At 43.2% G+C, this 16,133-nt stretch overlaps 1 protein-coding gene across 4 annotated transcripts in view; it reads left to right on the top strand.

The window, feature by feature from the left end:
* thada (THADA armadillo repeat containing) overlaps window positions 1-16,133 on the top strand; it is a 116,341-nt gene that overhangs the window by 56,578 nt on the left and 43,630 nt on the right. For all 4 annotated transcript variants that reach the window (XR_014801905.1, XM_084947770.1, XM_084947769.1 and 1 more), the window contains one exon: window positions 1,101-1,269. Coding sequence is in view for 3 of the 4 variants with exons in the window: in XM_084947770.1 (XP_084803896.1) it covers window positions 1,101-1,269 (169 nt within the window). In the remaining variant the exon portion in view is untranslated. The remainder of the gene's footprint in view (window positions 1-1,100; window positions 1,270-16,133) is intronic.

The raw sequence follows: 16,133 nt of genomic DNA, 5'->3' as shown, positions 1-16,133 counted from the left end.
TGACTCACTCTTGGAGATGGCTCCAAGTGGACACTAGAGGAACTGCAATTTTTAGCAGTTTTTACCAGAATGGCTTTTCAGCTTTGTAGGATGTCACATTGTGACTTGTCTGTGCTAATATATAAATGCACGTGTATTCTAACGTCTACTGTGACACGTGCATGAGCATTATTAAGACTCAGGGTGTTGTGGTTCCTTTCAGAAACATCTACATACAGTATGTTTGGTACACAGTCTCCAAGAGGCAACCGTTAGACTTTTATGCTTTTATTGCTTTTTCCTGCTTATCTGTTGAAGGCAGCCAGTTTAGTAGGTGTCAGTTTTCTTCCAGTGCGATGGCTGTTTTTCGTGGAACTGTACTCCAGCTATCTGTTTCTGCAAGTAGCTGAACTCTTACTCTGCTCCTTTCGAGCCGTCTCACCCTTCCCCCTTTTATCTCATTCAGGTCTTGGTCATGTCCTTCCCTCATGCATCGGCTCTGTTATGACATCGGAGAAGGAAAGATTAGCAGCATGTAAACAAGGTTAATTTTAGCATGCACCCGGGGTGACTAGCTGCAGCCTCCATCACCGACGAACACTGTAAATGACCGTGAGCTGGAACCATCTGCGCCTGTGTGTGGGCGAAAACAAAATGTAGTAGGCCGTTTCCTGGCTGGTTAGGTAATGATTCTAAAATATTTGATTCAGGGTTTATCGGTCATCAGCTGACCTGGGAGCAGTTTGTTTTTCCCTTTGCAGTAGAGGAGGGAAGCAGGAGAGGGAGAAAAAGATGTTACATAAGCAGTGCAATAAAATAGCGGCCAACTGTCCAAACCAAATAGCTCATAGGTCATCACTGAGAATATGTCCATGACTTAATGTGGTCGGAGAACAAAATAACGATACTTCATAATGATAATATACGTGGTGATTATGTTATTTGTCATAGAAAAGTTAGAATAACAATCTTTGACTTGTGATAGCGGGGAAACATCAGTACTTTTTCCATGAAATCAAATGATATATTACACAATTCAATACTGAAAGATTATCATAACGACGCCGCCATCATCTTTCCCCAGTTTTTCCACGATACTAATGTTTTTCTCTGCTCCACAGATGCGGCCGCTCGGCTGTGTATCGCACCAGAGAAATGGCAGCTCGGGCTCTTGTCCCCTTTGTCCTGGTCACGCAAATCCCGTCCACCGTCCAGACCTTGCTGCAGGAACTTCCTCTAGAACCAGGACCCAAACTCCAACAGAACCGCATCCACGGCACTCTGCTGCAGGTCTGCTCCCGTGCACACGCCAGCATAAACCAGGACACACACACACACTTTGTAAAGATAACACCGAGTTGGGGAGGGGGTGTTGTTTTAATGATCGCAAAGATTCTTTTAGAGTTGGATTCAAAACCTTAGAACTGTGCGCTCCTTTGCTGATTCGTACAGAGGACAACCACGTATGAACACACTGAAGTTACTAAGTTACGTACAGCCTGTCTCAACGTTTTGGATTTTGATTCTGTGCCCGTGTGTGAAAAGAGGGTGCACAACAAGGTGCTCTACTGCAAATATGAGTAGGCACACTTTGTTACAGTTTGTCACTTGTCACGTACACAATCATACATAGTACAACACGCAATGAAATGCTTGTTGCTGTGCAATTAGAGCAGTAAGCAGTTAGCAACAGTACTCCTTGTACTCTGAACTTAAAATCTGCCACATTGGTGAGATGCTGGAGTCGGAGTCTCACCACGGGATGAAGAAACTCACTGGAGAGGAAGCTGAAAGATGCTTGAGCCGGCCACAATATGGATCCGCCTAGCAGCTAAACTTTCAAAATAAAAGGGAAAGAATCTGTCTTAGATGGTGTTGTTTCACGGATGATAAAAAGTTCTCAATCACAAGTCTTTAGCCAGTGACTGTATGTGGGAAAAGCCTTTTTTGAAAATTCAAATGATCAAAATTTACACCCCCCCACCCCCCCCACCCCCCCCACCCCCCCACCCAAAAAAAAAAAAAAAAAAAGAATAGAAAAAATTGCGTAATAAGGCACTGGCAACCGATTACAGTCATAGGTATTTCTTTTGTTAATCTGACCGTTCACAGTACAAATATTAAAACTAGTTGTATTCTATAGAGTCCATTCTGTACTAGCTGCATGAAATTGTAGACCAAAGGCAGTGATGGAAAACAAAGACATGAGAGGCAGTTGATTTTGCAAAGGTCTCTGTGAGTGCCTCCAGCTCTCAGGCTACGTTCACACTGCAGGCGAAAGCGCATCAAATCCGACTTTTTTGACCCTATGCGACCCATGTCCGATCATGGTATGACAGTGTGAACGGCACAAATCCGATATTTTCAAATCTGACCTGGGTCACTTTCGTATGTGGTGCTGAATCTGATACAAATCTGATGTTTTAGAAAGCGACTGTTGTTTGAACGGTCAGGTCGCATTAAATCCTCTTTTACGTCACTGACACAAGACAGACGCCAATTATCAGCGCCCGAGAAGACATCGTGAACGCTTCCTGGCCATCCAGTGAAACTTTTGGGAAGACATCGTTGGAGAAATGTGAACATTTTATTTGTACTGTATAATCTGCAGATTCTGACAGAAATCTGCAACTATCCTTTGAAGCACCGCTCCTCTAAAACAGCAATAAGGATAATTATTAGGCCATATGTAAATAACAAAATAACATAACTTAAAGCAAAATTGGGAAACGTAAAGTCCGAAACAAGTCTTTATATTAAGGGCCATCAGTCAAACAATACTGTTTGCTCTGGGTCTAAACAGAGCGCGCTGTGTGTGACGTCGTCTTTTGCGCATGCGGGCCGCTTTGAGGGTTCACACTAGAGCGTGTTTGCTGTCACATTTTATTTGTAGTGTGAACAAGCAGACAAAAAAAATCGGATTTGATCAAAAAATCGAAATTGATCAAAAAATTGGAATTGAGCATTAAGACCTGCAGTGTGAACGTAGCCTTAGTGAGAGTCACGAATCAGTGCTGAAGTGTGACAAAAAGCTTCATGTTCAGATGTTGCCCTGTGTGTTTAAAAAGCATGTTCAGCATGAAGAAGGCGCTATAAGGCTTCTGCTTGTCTGGCATTAGATTAGAGCTAAACGTGGGGTTTTATTTTTCACGTATTTGGGCTGTTTTGGGTATGCTTGAAAACTTGTGGTGCATTTGAAAAGAAAAAAAAAGAAGAAGAAGCTTATTAGAGCTAAGGCACACATTTATACATGAAGCCAGCATGTTCACTTGTCAGGAAAATTAGATTGTATGTAGTTTTTACCCCTCAGCTATAAAAGGCAGATGGGGGGCTGTCATCAGGCGCGGCGGCGAGGACAAACAAGGCAACGGGAGCTTCAAATCTCAGTGAAGTCGCCTAGGATTTGAAGTACTAATCAGTGTGACGTAGAATAGGAAAAAGAAACTAGACTCCAAGCACGTAAACACGGATGTCAACGCCGCCGGGATGACATATTACATGAAAATGAGCTTCTCAGTTGTTTTATGAGGGAGGAAATGCGTTCATCACAGTTGTTAGCCTTCAAGGACACACCATGCATCTCCCAAACATAAACTTTATTCCAAATGAAAACATGACAATCATCACCACTGGACCCGAGCTGCGATTTGCGTTTCCACCCAGCAAAGAGAAGAGGCAGAACGCAATTACTAAAGCAGTTATCACGACGGGGCGCATGCGGACGCCAGCGGAGAGGTTGGAGATACAATGCATCACACCTCAGCAAACACACACATTATCTGTCAGTCCCACACACTCAGTTACCGCACAGAGCCTGTCCAGACAAGGCGGTTATCGCAGAGTAAATACCAGTGTTTAGTTCTGTCATCACACTCTGACAAACACAACCAAACAGTCTGCTGGTAATATCAACACACACGGGAGGGGGGAGTGGGAGTTTCCCCGGCCTTTTTATTGAACGCCACTGATGGGGTCGGCCAGGGAGCCGGTGGGCGTGGAGCGGTAGGAACCGGGGGTCAAGACAAAAGAATGAAAAAGTGCACTTCTTTTTGGAGAAGATGGAACACTCACGGGGGGACGGCGGTCTGGTCTGCAGGGAGGTCCGCTGTGGGATGAAGGCATGGATGGAGGAGGGGAGGTGGGCCTCTTAAAAGCTTAGAGGAGATTTCAGGAGGAGAGCGGTTTACTCTCCTTTCCTGTCATGGTTGCCACGTGTGAAGCTTCCCCACATGTCTCCTGGTCTAGCTTCATCCATCTTTATCTATGTGCCCTCTGTTTCTGCTCCTCTTCTTTTTATTCTTTTGTTTTGTTGTTGTTCCCCATGATTCACCTCACCTCGGATCTTATTGAATCCAGACTTGTATCATTTAGAAGTCACCACCTTTACATATGTCGCCAGCAGTTTGTTTTCTTGTCACACTGTAACACATAAACACAGGTGAAGTCTTTGTACACAGCGTGCTTCATACAGGAAATTAGGAACTGCAGTTCCACCAAAAGGCTCATTTCCCTCTTCCTGACAAATGTGGATGTATCTGTTTTAAATAAAGCTCAGCCTTTCTGTTGAAGCTTGATGTTGAAGTTAGTGGCGTAGCTGCTTTGACTGGCTGGTTGAGCCTAACGCAGGAGGCTGCAATCACTCGATTGCTAGTGCGATAGTCTCACTGTCATTTGAGGTGTCGGTGGCTTTTGGATCACTTGCAATGCAATTACCTGAAGAAAACAAATCCTGTTAATTAACACTGACACAGGTATCTATGCCTGTGTGGTGTACCTGTATAGCTTTGCTAAAGCGGCTTGATAGCATTGATTAGCAACTTAGACTAAACACAATTACCTCGATGTCCAAAATAAAGACTTCAGGACTCTGTGTCACAGTGGCTTTGTCCATCTGTCATACAGTAACATGGCTCTCTATGAACTATAAGGTGCAGTTCAGATCACATTCAATTCCCCTCTCGCCCCTCGGGGCGGTCTTTATCCTTCAAGCTTGGGTCCTCTACCAGAGGCCTTGGAGCTGGAGAGTCATGTGCAGTATCTTAGCTGTTCCTGGACTGCGCTCCTCCCGACAGAGATCTTGGATGTTGTTCCTGGGACCTGCTGGAGCCACTCACCTAGCTTAGGGTTCGCTGTTACCTTCACCCTCTGCATCTTTGCAAGCTCTTCTCTGAGCCCTTGGTCAAAGTCCATATACTCTCAAGACACAAATCCACTTCTCCATTCTGAGAAACTATGATCCTTGATTCTTAAATAGAGGTTTTACTTAAAAATGACTAAAACCATTTTCAGCTGAGCTCACTAGAACCTGTTTTAACTGAAATCGCTTCTTACTGCAGTCGATCTCTTTGAGCATTTGCTGCTGCATACTGGTTACCCCAAGAAATTACGAAGTTGGTGTCCCACCACGGTGACTGTTCCTCAGCTGTTGCTATGTGGATCTTTTTGAGTGCACAGGCTGAGAAGCAGGGGCTTGAGCCAGGCTCCGTTGGCCCCACTGGCCCCCTCTTTAATCACACCCCTGCATTAGAGTTTGAATTTGAAAAGGTTTATTCACACATCCGCTTATTTGGCAGTTTTAGTCCGTTTCAACCTCGTTTCGCTTCCTCTTCGTGCAGTTTTTTCATTTGAACCTTTTTTGTAGCCATCCTAAGACGGCTCACATGTAGCGTATGTCACATTCGCACAGACACACAAATATCTGTACGGGATACAGCAAAGCCGAAGCCTACAGGCTTCCTTAGACATTTCATTTCCTTTTTCCTTCCACTGAAAGCACACCAGACCATTGTACCTCACACACTGTCTGCTAAGCTTTGCTGCATCCACAGTGTGAATACATAATAAGCCACTGCAGCACATATACATCACGTTTCCTGTTTTTAACTTACAGTTGTGTTGAACATCAGTCCTTTTACTCTGAATTGTTACATATTTGGGTTTAATTCTCCATTTCTTCCTTATTAATAATGCTGCTGTTATTAGGCCTGCTATTTTTTGCTATACAGTTACCCCGCCAGTGGTATTGTTTTGTAGTCATACTTATAATAACATTATATAATGAGATAAAACTGCGAGGACGGAATCCTAGTTAATGCTACGATGTGTTTATAATGTAAGATCTCCCACGTGTAGCTCTGAATAGCACTGTTCATCTGTTTTGTGTTAATTAATAATTTCATGACTGCGTCAAAGCTTCAGGTGTCTCAAGTGTTTCAAGAGTTCAATAAAGTAACGATGAACTCGTTTGATCGGCGGGGATTGATTATCTGCGGGGACTATCTATACCGAGGCTACAGATAGCAGGTGAGTAGGTGTACGCTAATGTGAGGGCACAATGAGGGCATTGTGGAGATGATGGAGGCAGATATGCAAAGAGCTGCAGAGCCCAATGCAGGTGAAGTGGTCTAAACTTAGTAAGACAGATAGAGGTCTGAGTGTACGTGTGGAAGGGAGCATCTCTCTCTCTCACACACACACACACACACACACACGTCACAGATAAAGACGGTAGCCTCCCTGCTCTGTGTGTGAGAAACAAGGACGATGTTTAGGCTGGAGCTGCAGAGACGCGGAGCGAGCGTGCGTGCTAGCAACATGCACGTACATGTGCACGTTCATGTATGCCACACCCTGGCGCTGTTTACACCGAGCTTACGAGGATTCTGGTTTTGGCCCCGGGACCTGTCTGATGTATGTTAATGTGTGTCGCTGTGTGTGTTTGTGTATAACAGGTAGCAGATGTTTTTGCTCGAGGGAGAAATGACTTCCTCTGTTATTGTCAAAGAACAACTGTTAGTGGGCCGAGCGCGGAGCTGGGAACCATCACCGCTACCGAGGCCGGCTCTGCCACCCTGCTGACTTTCACACAGGCGGTAATAAGTCTGATACGAGGAAATGTTTCCATCAGACACTTTTTTTGGCTAGTTTTTTTTATTTTTTTATTTTTAGCACGATTATAAGAATTCTTTTGTACTGAACATTATAAATCAGAGAAAGTTTAACCACTACTCTGACTTGACTTGCATAAACTCCAAATAAACAGTGACTATCTCACCCCAGATCCTCATCCAGTAGAGCTCTCTGCTATGAAGAGTAGCCTAAAGGTTGTATCAGTGTTTGTATATAGTTAACAACTGACTGTCAAATACAACAAAGTATAATTCAACAGTATTTCAACAATGGTTATTATTCACTTCCACAGTGACCTAATGGGTCCACTTTTGAAGTAGAAGTCTTCAAATAAAGTTGTTAATGTGTAATAATGTAAGAGTTTGAGTTTCCCTGTTGCTTCTTTTTCTTAAACTACATCTCACATGTACATCGATGAGCTGTAATGTTGATTTACTGAAATCTTTCAGATTTTTGCATTTCGTCTCATGAAGTTTTCACACACGCTTTTGATTGGGTGATTAGCATCACATGGGATGAGTTACAACGCATGCGTTTGGTCTGCCCCACGTTTAAGCAGCATTCAGTTGCCTCTGGAGTGACTCGGTGTGTTCCAGTAGTAAAGTCGGGAACGCATTAAATATCGTAAAGACAAAGGCTCTGCAGATCAAAATAGGCCTACTGTAAATACAAGAAACGTTGCTCAGAATAAAATGCAAACAGTCTGTCAAAATCTAGTAAATCTGGGTCCTTAAAGAACGGCCTCTGGGTCCGGATCCAGACAGCAGTGCGCCTATTGGTGATGTCACTGCTGGGATTTACAGAACATTAGGATTCACTGACATTTTAAAATGGGAGTCTGAGGGATTTGCTTTTGAAGTCAGCCAGAGGCAACTTGAGAAACTTTGATTTTAGCTTAATGGATGAGCCTCGAAGCTCGTCCCTTGAAGGCCGGCCTTCGCTGATCCTGGTTCTGCGTAAGGTTTCTTTCTGTTAAAATAGAGTTTTTCCTTCCCACTGTCACCAAGTGCTTGGTGGGATCTTGTATATATTATTGTAGGCACTAGGGTTGGGCGATATGTAAAAATTGTCCAACCGACATCAGTCCAATAATCCACGATGGGCGATATATTCACGCATGCGCAGACTTTTTGATGGCCGGAGCAGTGTAATCATGCACGGACTGATTTGCACGTTTACAACACAGAAGTCCAAACATGGATAAACTAATTTCCCAGAAAAATTAGGGCTGTCAGCGCAGTCATAACGATTAACGTGATTAAAAAAATTTACGCGCTCAACTAATCTGGAGCGCAGAATAAACAAACTTTGGATAAACTGCCGAAATGCGTTGACAGAGACAATTCAGGGATTTTGACTCAGTCTGCGCTCCAGGTGGGTTAATTGTTAATCGCTTTAGTCGTCATGATGGTGCGTCAACGCTGACAGCACTAAAAAAACCAAAAAACTATAAAGTCGCCAATTTAGGATGAAAGCGGTGTGCCGCTTGTGCAGACGTATAGTGCGAGCAAAGTACCCAAACATGACTAACTTGCATGAGCATGCACGTGTCCACCATCCGGCTGAGTATGCTAGGCTATCACCAGCTTCTGCAGCTCCATCAACAAGCATTTGGGCACACTCTGAGGAGGGGGCATGTGCTCGCAGATGAAAGAGGGTGCTGTTAAAACAGCGCTACTATTTTTATTTTTATTTTTATTTTTATTTTTTTTCCTCCTGTTGACTGCTTCTCCATTGTTATTAGCAAACTCAGCCTATCGTCGATTGTCGATATATTCGTCCAATCGCCCAACCCTATTAGGCACTTTTACTTCGCAACATAAAGAGCTTGAGGTGACTGCTGTTGCTATATAAATATGATAAAACTGAATTGAAAGAGTCGCCTTTGTCTTAAATTTCCATATTATTTTTCTCAGTTTACAACAGTATTTTCACCTTTTACAAACTTTTAGTGGCACAGACTGATCTGGGTTTTTGTTTTGTTTTTTCCCCTCGAGATGGAAAGCTTATTTGACTATAAGATGTTCTGTGCAGAATATATTACAGTAGTGTGATAGAAATAGTACATTTTCATGCATGCACTGCAGTTCTAGATATACACCGACACTGTACGCGGCGTTTTCAGAAGTCAGAACTCATCCGAGGCAGGCTTCAATGTCCTGGCCTAATTCTCTCTACGTCATCCGGATTTGGTCAGCCTGATTAATTGGTTGCACTTAGGGCAGTGCTGTCTTCTGCGTGGCCTGGGTGAGACCCCTTCCCGGTGATCAAACATCTCTGAAAACCACTGGATTCACTTCAGTCACCCCGTCTTGCCCAAAACCTCTGTTGATACAATCTGGACCAAGCTTAACAAGCCCACCGGATAGACCGGCACTAACCCAACCCGACACTGGACTCCACTCTCGACACGCGCCAGCAGCAGCCCTGGCCCACAGCGCCGGGTACAGGCCAGACATATAAAGCTGCGGCCTGTGGTGGTTTGAGAAGGGCCAACTCGACACATGTAATCCTTTGTGTATTTTCACAACAGAGGCTAAATGAGACTGAGGAGGCTCTTGAATTCGGAGTATCGTTGTAGCCTCGTCTCTGGCAGCAGTTGCGTTGGTGTAGCTTTCCTCAGTGCATTCTTCTCTGCTGTCTTCAAATAATTTTCTTTTGGCCTGCCGACTGCTGCCTTTAGCCAGCGATCTGCCTGGGCTTTCTGAGAAAAGCCTCTGGGCTGAACCAGAGAAAGAATGTGTGCGCCTGCACACCCAGTCAGCCTGCTTTTAAAATGCCATCAGATATATCCAGTCCAGTGGGAATCCCAGGTGTCTCGTATTGGTGTCAGACGTTTTGTGCTATTTTGTCAACATACAGGTGGCAGTTCCAACCGGGCAAAGTGGGCAACTGCCCAAAACATTTCTTACAATGGTAGATATAAACCACTCTTGGTTTATGTCCTTGTTGGTTTATATTGAACCCATTTTATTGTATCTAATTTTTTCCCAGTATGTCAACATACATCAGGGATTTATTCATTTGGCAACCCCTATAGTCACAAGTTGTCTCAATGGATGGCTTTGGTTGATGTCTGTATGAATTCTAGGTTATGCAATGTGGTTACATTACATCGCATTATTTAATATTGTAACCATTCACTCTTTATCGAATACCGTATTTTTCTGACCATAAGGCGAACCGGATTATAAGACGCATTAAGTGAAACAAAACAGTCAGATAAGTCAAACTTTACTCAACTCATTCTTCTTGCTTCCTCCTCTTCCGTAACATTGATTCGTTAATGTAGAATTATCTCGCAGCTGCTCTGTTCCCGTGTTGTTGCAGTATATTAATGACTAACCTCATATTGTGGATGGATTATCTCAGTTGTTCTCCCGACTGAAGTTTGATCCGTTTACAGCATCCTGCCATGCGATTGCATTTGTCCCTAACCATCAGGAACCCTCACGTTAACTTTTGAGTGGAAAAAAGTTAGCGTTCATCCTCCACCTTCACTGTTTGTTATGCTAACATAGCTGTGTCGCTAGCGATCACGTAGCACATCATTATATACCAGCTAGCCCAACTTCAGTAACCCTACAAACGTCACTGCTGTTTAGTTTTCTGTCTTCATTTATGTTGGAAGTGATAGCAGAGCTGTACATTTTCATTTTTTTCAGAAATCTCTCAGTCAGAACATGCTGTATCATGTTTAGGTGGAAACTAGCGAGCTAACTTCCTGCTAACTCTGTTAAATTTAATAAATTCCGTTTTCATGGATTCCTGGATGTTAAACTTAATTGTTACACCTGGTAAAGCAGCAACGCTGATCATTTTATTAAAGGTGAAATAATTTAGACAGTTTTTAACTCTCAGTGTACCGTAGTGTTTGTTTGACTTTGGGACCTGAAGCGGAGTTTTGGCGGTGTTGCCAACTTAGCGACTTTGTCGCTATATTTAGCGAGTTTTCACACCCCCTTAGCGACTTTTTTTTCTAAAAAGCGACTAGCGACAAATCTGGCGACTTTTTCTGGCGTTATTGGAGACTTATGACGACTTATTCACATGGAAGCACGTATCGCTCTTACTCTCAACAATCAGCGGTTGCTTCAATCGGCACCTCGCCTGTGCGAAAACGCTCACAGGCGGCAGGTAGTCCTCACGCAGCAGTTGCCCCAAGCTGATGTCAGAGCAGGAGATATTCACCCCTACCCGTTAAAAACTGCAAATGAATCGCGCATGAGCGAAGTTGCTGCTATCGGTTTGCAGTCAGTAAGCACAACCAGAATTCATACATAAGGCGCACTGTCGATTTTTGAGAAAATTAAAGGATTTTAAGTGCGCCTTATAGTGCAGAAAATAGGGTATATTCAAAAGGACTTCATGTGATTCATAATCAGCTTCACTATATTTGTCCAAAACCTTCTTATTTAGGAATATGTTTAGTCTGTCTTCACATCATGATATATCGTGATGTCCTGCCTTAGTGTTGTGTCCAACATTTTGAGACAATTTCCCTACCAGCGCTGGATGCCTTTAAACTTCATATGTTTACGTCCTGACTTTCTTCTGCAGAATTGATTTGTCTACCACTTATTTCCAATCCATATTGTCGGACAGTTTCCATTAAAAATGTATATATATATTCAGCCATTTTAAAGTTGTCAGTTTTGCCCAAGTGCAAATGTAATGTCTCATGTTTATGGTCATTAGTTGCTGTCCACTCATATCATTGATCTTTACTTCTGTTATGTACAAAGTAAACTAACCCCTGGCCTCTTGTTCAGGGAGCTCCTGTTTTACTACTGCAGGATATTCGACAGCTGAGTGTCAATCCTTCACACATGCACACCCCCTATGCTGCTAGTACCAGTATGTACACCCGCCTCTGGACATAATAAAATAACAAACAACTCCCTGGAAGGCCAGCTGCGATGCTCTGTTATAACTGTTAACAGTGATATAGTCATGCACGTGGAGTGCACTTATAAGCTTTGTTTGTGCAAGAATACGGCCGTGCAGGGCAAGGGAAAGTTTGTGTGTTTCTTTTGTTTTTTTTTTTTATATTTAGCTCGTCTTTATTGGATCTCTTTTTGTCTAATTGGGCGCGTCCACACTCTGCCTAACCTCTATCTGCTTTTATGTGAACGCCGATTTATGCGTTTCTTTGTGAATGTGTTTTACTGGACGGAGCCCCGGATTGCTGTGCAATTATTTGCGCTTACACTTGCTGTGTGCATGTGCGCGCATGTGCGCTTGCAACAACATGTGGTCAGTCTGTGGTTGCGGCAGTGGGAGGGACGGCAGGGCAGCCTGATAACAGAGTCTGAAGGGACCTCACATCCACCACCACTATTTTTAACAGACCCAAAAGCAGAATGAGGCTTGTTGCAACACACAAAAAGGCACACACAAACAGTTAAATGTCTGCTTAGAGAACAAGGCATACAAGGAGGGTTTGATATTTTCATAATTCAAGTTTTTCTTGTATTTTTTTTTGTCTGAAGTTCCAATCCACGGCTACAGGGGGACGCGTGGTTGCACTATGAGGTTGTAAAGTATCTAAAACAGCTGCATTGATAAATATCTTTTTATATGATATAATAAATATGTCTGTTTTGAATAAATGCACTAAAGCCTCGATTATACTTTCTGCGTCCGCGGCTCCACTGGGATGTGAAGAGATGTGAATTTCACGATCATACGGTGAGTGTGAGAGTCTGTGTTCACATTCCTGCATGTTTTTTGTGATCATGTAGACTCGTCTGCAGAGTATTTACATTACAATGCACGAACTATGAATGTGCCTCAAGGAGTGAAGTAAAGAGACGAATAACAGGAATGACTTATTGGCAGTTGGGTATCCAGCTGTCCATGTCCGCAGTATAATCAGTATAATCAGGGCTCAACAAAGACAGACTTGCAACCCTTCACACTAACGTTCACATCTACCGATCTTTTAGAATGGCCTCTAAACCTAACATGTGTGCCTTTGGACTGTGGGAGGAAGTTTAAGTACCCAGAGAGAACCCACACAGGCACATGCAAACCCAAAACCTCCTGGCTGTGAGGCGACCACTAGACCGCTGTGCCAATTATTTGCAATGTTTGCAAACCTCCATGTTTAAATAGAAGCACATACACTGGATACTTTTTTCATCTTTTAATGTATTTTGTTGCCAGCGATGTTACCAACTCTCACCATTTCCTCAAATAGTGTCTGGAGCGACTTCTGAAGGACTTACAACATGTCACATCTAATCTGAAGAATGTGAAGTATGTTTCTCTGAAAATCTGAAGGATGTGATGCGCATGCTTGAGAATAAATCCACTCTGGAGCTGCCTTTCTTCTGGCTAATGTTAGCTAACTCCAGTGTGCCTGCTAACACAGAAGACCGTCACATAGCAAAAGCCAGTTTTAAGTGGTTAAGATTTAGCCGCTAATTTATCCAGACTCCCAGAATTCATTTGGTATCCGGCCATTTTTTATATGAGTTTATCAGCTAATAATGTGAACCAAACATTGTCTGATCTATGCAGCCACAGCTAACTCGCTAACCATATCTGTTATTGCTTGGAAAATCATGTCGAAGTGGAAATTGCTTCACCACCTAAGGAGACCCATAAGTCTAACGTATGTTTAATGAGCAAGCATAACTACAGTGGCATTTATTTTCTACATTAATAATAAACAGTGGGCGCTAAACCAGCTAAACCACACAGTATAAAAGATGCACCTAGATATACGAAGATAAACGTTTTCACAATCGCCTCATCTCAGTTTCAGAAAAAACAGATGTGTGGAGGAAGGATGGGTCTGACTGGGAAACTGGTTGCTCATTGGATTACGTGTCATCAGTCACAACCTCAGCATGAATGTGTTTTAAGGGGTCAAGACACAAAGCCATTATTCTGTACATTTCTATAGGAGCACAGGTCTGTTTGCAATCACAGCACCTGCCATCTAGTGGTCTTCAGAGAGAATGCAGGTTATGACACGCCATGCTGTTTTTTATACGGTCTGTGTCTGCAACCTTCATCTCTTTTTATTGTTGCAGCATTCAAAGAGCTGATACATACGTATACAGTACATACGCTTGTCTCCTAGTTGTTTTAAAAGATTCCTGGAAGTCAGTATATAATAGTGCAAGCTCCTTTAAGCATCTTATACATATAATCATACAATACACAGTACTGCTTTTGTTTTTCATGTCGGAACCAGTTTATTTGACCACAAGTCATATGATCATTTTCCTACAAGTGTGGAAGAAGTAGCAAGAAAGCAGGAAATCCACATTTAGGCAGTTAAGGGGGAAGAAATCGGACATTTGATCAACAAAAATAAGCCTGCAGAAGGTCTCTGTGCTGCTGTCTTATCGTCTCCCATTCATTTACGCTTGATCCTATCCCGGGATCTCCTCCCACAATGGGGTGTAGTTCTGCACTCTATCTTTGGGAGGAGGAATTCTATAAATATTTCGGTTTTCTCCGTGCCGGGCTGGATTGAGCCGGTTGAGCCTCCCATGCAGGGACTTCCCAACCCGGTGGATGAGGTGTAACTGTGGAGTGCAGCAAGAGAGGGAGAAAAGACAGAGCTCTCTGCTTTGGACACTGGAACCAGTGCTGGAACCGGTGATGCTGCTCAAGCAAACTTTTAATGAGCAGGCGTGTGCTTGTCTAAACTGGAAGTAACAGCACAGACCACAAAGCATATCGAAAACCCTCTGGAGTACTTTTTGATCTGCACTTTTTCTTTCTTTTTTTATTTTAGCAAAGTGATAAAATCTTAATAATGTGGTTAAATGATTAACTGCTCTTATATCAGTAAGCTAATCAAGACCATCATTGAGTTAGAAGTCAGACCCACAAGCTTTCTTTAGAACTCAACTATTTTGTAATATCCTGTATGGCTGTGCACCAGCAAGTTTTAAAAGACACTTGATGAAGTTTCTAGATTTAAACCCCCACCAGAATAGATTCAACATTTCATCATCCACGCAGGTAAACAAGATTATTTTAGTCTGGCACCGTGGCCGTGAGCAAACAGGGTGATAGGTTACTTTTAGAATGACTTCCTTTGCCGAGCTTGTTGGAACTGGCAGTGAAAATGAAGACATATTCTTATGTTTGAAATAATGGGAAGCAAAATTACTTGGAAATGTTCAATATTTGGTTTGGGACTCTGCTCCAGCTCTGGCTTCTCGTAGGTGGAAAAGCCCTGAGAGAGAGCTGACAGCAAGAGGAAGAAGGACCTGGAGGTGTGGAAGCTGTTTGTGTGAGCCAGTGGGTGTTGCCTGGGCGTGGAGACTGCAGGAGATGAGATGGGGCAGGCCAGAACTCAGCGGCCAGGCTTGGTGCTACGTGGTCGCCCTGGTTTTCCCCACGTTGCCTTCCCTGCATAGCGTAATGAATGGCTTCCTACTGGTCTGTGGCCATGGCCCCAGCTTAAAGAGTATACTTACCAAGGCCCAGAATACACACCCCAACCAGCCAGCCAGCCTGTGTCCTGGCCTCTGAATACTCCCAACCGCCAGTCCACCTGCTGCAGACTGGCTCAGTCTCTCATTGGCAAATCGGCCGAAGTGAAAAGAATGATTTAATCTTCATCGGGAAACTTCTTGCTTTCCTGTCCAGAGACCAGAGGTCACACGCCAGGATGGAAAGATGCTCCTTTGGAGCAAGCAGCGTGTTGACCTTTCAAAGTGTGCTTTGAATATTTACTGGAGAAGAGGGAACATCAAAAGGGACAACGCTGACCATCTTCTTGTCATTTAGGTTGAGCAACTAGTGGTTGGTGGAGTTGCTGCGTAGGATTAACATGTTCGCGTCCTGGGTTGTTTGGCTCAGTGTAATAAATAAAACAAGACAGAAAGCCCGTCTAACAATAATTTCCCATGTAAGATTTCTTTTTATGATTGGTTTGTAAATGCACCATAAAAACCATTAAACTCTAGACAAAGAGGAGTATTTGTGCTGTAGTCCAGACGTGGTTGGTGTCTAAGTAAATTTTCCTCCAGGGAATTTGTATTTATTGTCTTGTAATTACTGACAATTCGCAACCTTATAGCTAAAAAAATGATCTACATAAATGATATAAGTTGTTATAAATGATGTACATCATTTATAGAGGAGTCATCCTGGTTTTCATTCACCGCACAGTGTTTTCTCACCCTTTAGTCCAACATTTAGGAGCTCACCCTGTTGCCAAATGCAGTCATATAGCCAACAGTAGAAAATCCCCATCAGTAGTGGTTTGATGC

Source organism: Perissodus microlepis, chromosome 13 (genome assembly GCF_051167445.1).
Source record: "Perissodus microlepis isolate ML-2025 ecotype Zambia chromosome 13, ASM5116744v1, whole genome shotgun sequence".
Lineage (NCBI taxonomy): Eukaryota > Metazoa > Chordata > Actinopteri > Cichliformes > Cichlidae > Perissodus > Perissodus microlepis.
Note: the sequence above shows the minus strand (reverse complement) of the source record. Positions and strands in the feature narration are given on the sequence as shown.